At 41.6% G+C, this 5,103-nt stretch overlaps 1 protein-coding gene across 1 annotated transcript in view; it reads left to right on the top strand.

Moving 5' to 3' along the window:
* The window catches only part of LOC107293694 (ras-specific guanine nucleotide-releasing factor RalGPS1-like), a gene marked incomplete at its 3' end in the record, with an annotated part of 34,622 nt that extends 30,619 nt beyond the window's left edge, over positions 1 to 4,003 (top strand). Inside the window, exon 8 of the mRNA XM_015822855.1 lies at positions 3,901 to 4,003. Within this exon, the coding sequence (XP_015678341.1) occupies positions 3,901 to 4,003 (103 nt within the window). The remainder of the gene's footprint in view (positions 1 to 3,900) is intronic.
* Positions 4,004 to 5,103: the final 1,100 nt, after the last annotated feature.

Below are 5,103 nucleotides of genomic sequence, written 5' to 3' on the forward strand. Positions count from 1 at the left end.
TTTTTTTACCCAGGTTCATTTGTTCCCATTTCCCAAGGTTGTTAGTGTAGGTCAATCTCTACCCAGAAGTAGAGAGAAAAACGAGAAAGAGAATCAAAAACATTGTGGTGTCTCCTGGACGTAGGTGAAGCCCAGGAGATAAGTCCAGGAGATACATGATGTAAACTTTGGAGTCTTCATCTTTAATTAGATATGTTGTTGTGTTGCCCTATTATTGATCAGTTTCTTCCCTTTCCCAATAACAAATTTTGGAGTTAAGCTGTTTCTCTTTTTTAATTCTACTCTTTTTTTAATGTAAAGAGTGGACAAAACTGTAATAAATAGATTTGATTTTACTTGACTTCTACTTGACATGAGTTGACTTTAGTTGATTTTTAATTGACTTAACTTTGACTTGACTTGACTTGACTTGACTTTGACTTGACTTTGACTTGATTTAACTTTGACTTGACTTGATTTGACTTTGACTTGACTTTACTTTGACTTGACTTGACTTAACTTTGACTTGACTTGACTTTGACTTGACTTTGACTTGATTTAACTTTGACTCGATTTGACTTTGACTTGACTTTGACTTTGACTTGACTTAACTTTGACTTGATTTGACTTGACTTTGACTTGATGTGACTTCGACTTGACTTGAGGAGGCTTCTTGCAAGGATCTTCCATCCGTGGACCATTTATCCAGAACTTTTCATTGATGGTTTTTGCTTGCTCTTCAGGTACCTGCCAACCTTATGTCATTTGAGTAACCAGCTCCGGTGTGCGGTATAACGTCCAGTGCCAAACTGCAAGATGGGAAGATGGGTTCCCGTTTGAAGCAAGGAGGAAAGAGACTTCAGAGCAAACCAGTTCTCTCCCACGGCAACTTCAGCACTTTTCTACATAACTTGAAAGTAATTATGACACAACTTCTAGAAACGGAAACACGAATGTCATCCTTGGGACAGGATCTAACTCACTGCACTGACAAAAGAGAGAGAACTTAGAGATGCAGCCTGCCCCATCACAGGGTCCTTGGGTCCTTAACTCTAGCCGTGGGGGTCCCAGACGGCTGTGGATTTTTTTGTCCTGCCACAAACTGTATCTGTCACATCTCTGCAGATTTTTTTTTCCTTTTTTTTTTTTAACTGCTCTTTTTACGGCCAAGCTGCTTTATGTGACTCAAGAACTTTTTAGCCCATGTTGGGTTTACAGTTATTTCTAATGCACAAAACAACAAACAGTTTGACAGTGTTAACTTGCTGCAGAGTGTCAATTAGAGTAGAACGTTGTGAGACGACAACATTTTTATAACCTTAAGTGCACTGAGCTGCTTTGGCTGCCTCAGAGTTTTTTTGTATCAAACGTAGGGACGACACCAACGTCCTGACCGAAGCTATTTGGGAAATGTGTATTTTGGCACAAGAGAAGAAAAACAAAAAAAAACAAATCACCTGTATTTTTTTCTGTTTGTATCTCATGATTAATTGTGCTGTATTTTGTGGTGGATGTTTTTTTATTATTAACTGGAGGTACCCCTAGCAACGAAGGGACTAATTGCTGCTGAAATGCACGCCGTCTTAAGGCTCCTTCTGGATGACTTCATTCCCAAAGGAAAGATCTGCCTTAAATTGCGTGGCGTGGGGGGGCTAAGGGGCTGCTGTTCGTCCAAAATGTCCCGTAGCCATGCAAGCTTCTCCTACATCTCCCCCAGGGCTGGTTTTAGAACCTCCCAATTCCAGAGAGCATTTGTTGAGGGAAAATGTATTGATATGGACTCCAGTTTCTCCTAAAAGGGGGAAGCTTTTCACCAAACGCCAGTCCCTTCTAACTCAGCCAGAAAGTCAGTATTCTTTTAAGCAAGGTAGAATAGCTCAAATGTCCTCGTCTCTTGATTCCCCAACCCGGCCTTTCAACGAAGCCTTGAGCTGCTCCGTGGCGTCTTGGATGCAGCCGAACGAGCCAGCTTCTTCATACAGATGTGGCCGGCCAGCGGTCATTTTGGATGAACAGCCCTCTGTGCTTGAAAGACCTGCCTGCTCTCGGGGGGCACCCATCTGGCTATATCTTGGTTGTCTTCTAAGCCGTGTTTACTTTAAATGTATGCTCAATGTCTCCGCCGTTAATGATTGTAATGCATTTTTTAAGTGTCACGCCGTACTGTCTATCTCCTGTTCCTAAGAGCGAAGGAAGGTAAAAAAAAAAACCTCTTGGATTTGGACAGGAAATGGGGAAAAAGAAAAACCATGTCTCAGCCTTTTCCCTTCTCTTATTCTCATGGTGAAATTGTTGGAAAACTGTGCAGCCAGTTGTGGGGGGTGACAAGTTAGGTAGTTGCTGTAGAATTTCAGGATGGGCAAATAGGTAGGTTTTTTCTGGTTGATCATCCCGATGTAGCATCTGCCATTAAGCCTTTAAAAAGGGCTTTCTCTTACCAGCTGCATAATGGCAATTAAAAAAAACCTGGCTTCCAAGGCAAGTAACCCAGCTAAGGAATTAACTGAGCCCAGATTGCATTAAGACCCCCCCCTCCCCTTTTACAAGAGTGCTAAATTTATTTTTAAAATCACCTGCGTCAAACGTGCCGAAAAGACAGGGAAACACTTCCTGATGAAGCAGAATCTTTTCCCTGTTATTAAAAAAATGACTGGCAACAAAAGGGAATCCTAATTTTTATAACAGAGGGATGAGACTGTTAGCAAGCTGCTGGAAGGGTGTTGCAAGAGCATTCAAGAAGAAAAAAGAATCGGTACCAAAAACGGAAGCTGTTGCTTAGAGGGTAAAACACGGGCCGTTAAAAATCAGGTTTTTTAATTGCCCAGAATGAATGAATTCCTACTTACACCAAGGAGTGGACTAGTGCAATGAAGTTAACCTCCCCGTTCTTCTTTTAGAATAAGCACCCTGGTCTGACATGGTAATGAACAAGTTAAATGAAAGTTATGTGATTAATGGCATCAGAATCCAAGCCAGACTCAGTTCAAGAAAGGAGGTGGTTTTTAATGAAATCTTTTAGAAAAGGACGCGAAAGCAGTTCCTGTATTCATCCCCAATCACGCAAAGGCTAAGCAAGTTTATGAAATTGTAATTTGAGTTAGTCTGACTTCTGGACAGAGAGTTCAGGATTTGATTGTCAAATGCTTTCAGAACAAAAATCTGGTTATTGGTTTACTGGGTGAGAAAGAGGAGAGGGGGGGGAACCCCACTCTGAAAAATGTCTCCGTTCTCACCAACCTCCCATCATTTTAGTTCTTCCCTTCCTGTCAAAAGACTGGAAATCACCCGGGGTTTTTTTTTATGACTTTGGGAAACATGTGTGTTACGGCATGTCCAAGTAGAGGTGCCTGCCCGTGTGTAATGAAAGAAATGTGCAGGTGTTTTGCAAAGAGAATGCCCAAACCTTGAAAGTCCCTCTGCAAATCTGCATTTGGAATGTAGGAGATTGTTTTCACTTACATTTTTCTTTCCTTTCCTTTTCTTTTTTAAGAACAAAAAATAGAACCAGTGTTGCAAAGGCCTGCCCCAGTTTTTTTTTTTTTGACTTTGGTAGAGCTATAAGCACTGTAGCCCACAGCCCGGGAAAAAATGTACAGTAATGATTTGCGTAATGATGGAGCTCCTCCTCCTCCTCCTCCTCCTCCTCCTCCTCCTCTTCTTCTTCTTCTTCTTCTTCTTCTTCTTCTTCTTCTTCTTCTTCTTCTTCTTCTTCTTCTTCTTCTTCTTCTTCTTCTTCTTCTTCTTCTTCTTCTTCTTCTTCTTCTTTTCTTCTTTCTTCTTTCTTCTCCAGGTTTAAATGGTTAATTGTCCTATGAAAAGCATGAGGATTCTATTTAGCTGGTTTTTTTGTTTTTGTTTTAATTTTTGGTGCATCTTTGACTGTGAATTTAAGGGGTGCATATCGGTAACTGTTTAAAATAGGGTCTCCGCCAGAGAAGACCCTCATCCAGAGCCCCACACCCCCTCTGAGGGTGATACGGACGCATTCGTACGCCCGGTCCAACGATGGCAGGTCCAAAGCTTGGTAAATGAAGTTTTCAACTTTGAAAACGGCCTTCAGAGCTGGCGTGGATGAGACGGTTCCAGGGAGCACCACACAAGATGGCAAGGGCAGGTTGTGAGGTCAACTGGAGCTGTGCTGTACATCCAATGTAAACAGAAAAAGACAGTTTGGAGCATCCCGTTCACATCGCACCTCCGTGAAGCTCCTTCAACCGGATTTGTCTTCTTCGCAGTCCAGCGAGGTGAAATAGCTCCAGGCGAAGATGCCTTTGGTTGAAAGAGCGCAGAACGGTGTACGCGTGAACATGACCATGCTCCAAAGAAGGTTTTTTTGCCTTTGAAGCCTTGCCCTGTCCAGCCCAGAGTAGGTCGCTCTGTGGAACTGACCACCGTTTAACCATTATTCTCTTTTTTTTATTTTGCAAATATGGTCCCCGTCGATTTCCACAATGACAATTTGTGTAGCTGTATCGAGGCAACGTTATTTATTCTTAATTTATTTGCTTGTGTAAACCTAGTGCCAAAATGCATGGTGGATTGGTTTTTGCTTTTGTTTTTTTTCCAAGTAGCACTCGATGGAAGCAGAAATAATAGTATCTGGATCTTCAGCCGTTTTCGCCTTTGTGGTTTAAACCCATTTCTAGACTTTGCTTTTGTTTAGTTTTCCCTTTGGTGAGACCCGTTGCACCTAATTTTTTCACCTCCTTTTTAGCCATATTTCCAGCGGTCCACTGCATGGCATTTTATTGTACAGGCCTCTCATCTCTCACTCCTTGTGAATTGTCCCTCTTCCAGATGAACTACTGAAGTTTTCACCCTCCTGTGGAAGTCTTTTTTAAGTTCTGTTTATTTTTATTTTTCTTATTTGGCGAAGTATTTTGTTACCTCAGTCAATCTATAGGGTTGCTGTATTTTTCAGCTTGTTACATTGATGATGATAACTGTTTCACTAATTAAAACAAAAACTTTAATGTACAAAATAAAAAAGGCTACTTTTTTTGCCTCTTCTTTGTTGTGATCCTGGAAGATAAATACACTTGGTGCGCAATCGTAAAGCTATACCCTATAGGTAATCCTCGCTTTACGACCGTCAATCCTGGTTCCCAGGCTCCCAGGGCTGGT

The sequence above is a fragment of the Protobothrops mucrosquamatus genome, unplaced genomic scaffold, assembly GCF_001527695.2.
Source record: "Protobothrops mucrosquamatus isolate PMUCROS unplaced genomic scaffold, P.Mucros_1.0 scaffold1703, whole genome shotgun sequence".
NCBI lineage: Eukaryota > Metazoa > Chordata > Lepidosauria > Squamata > Viperidae > Protobothrops > Protobothrops mucrosquamatus.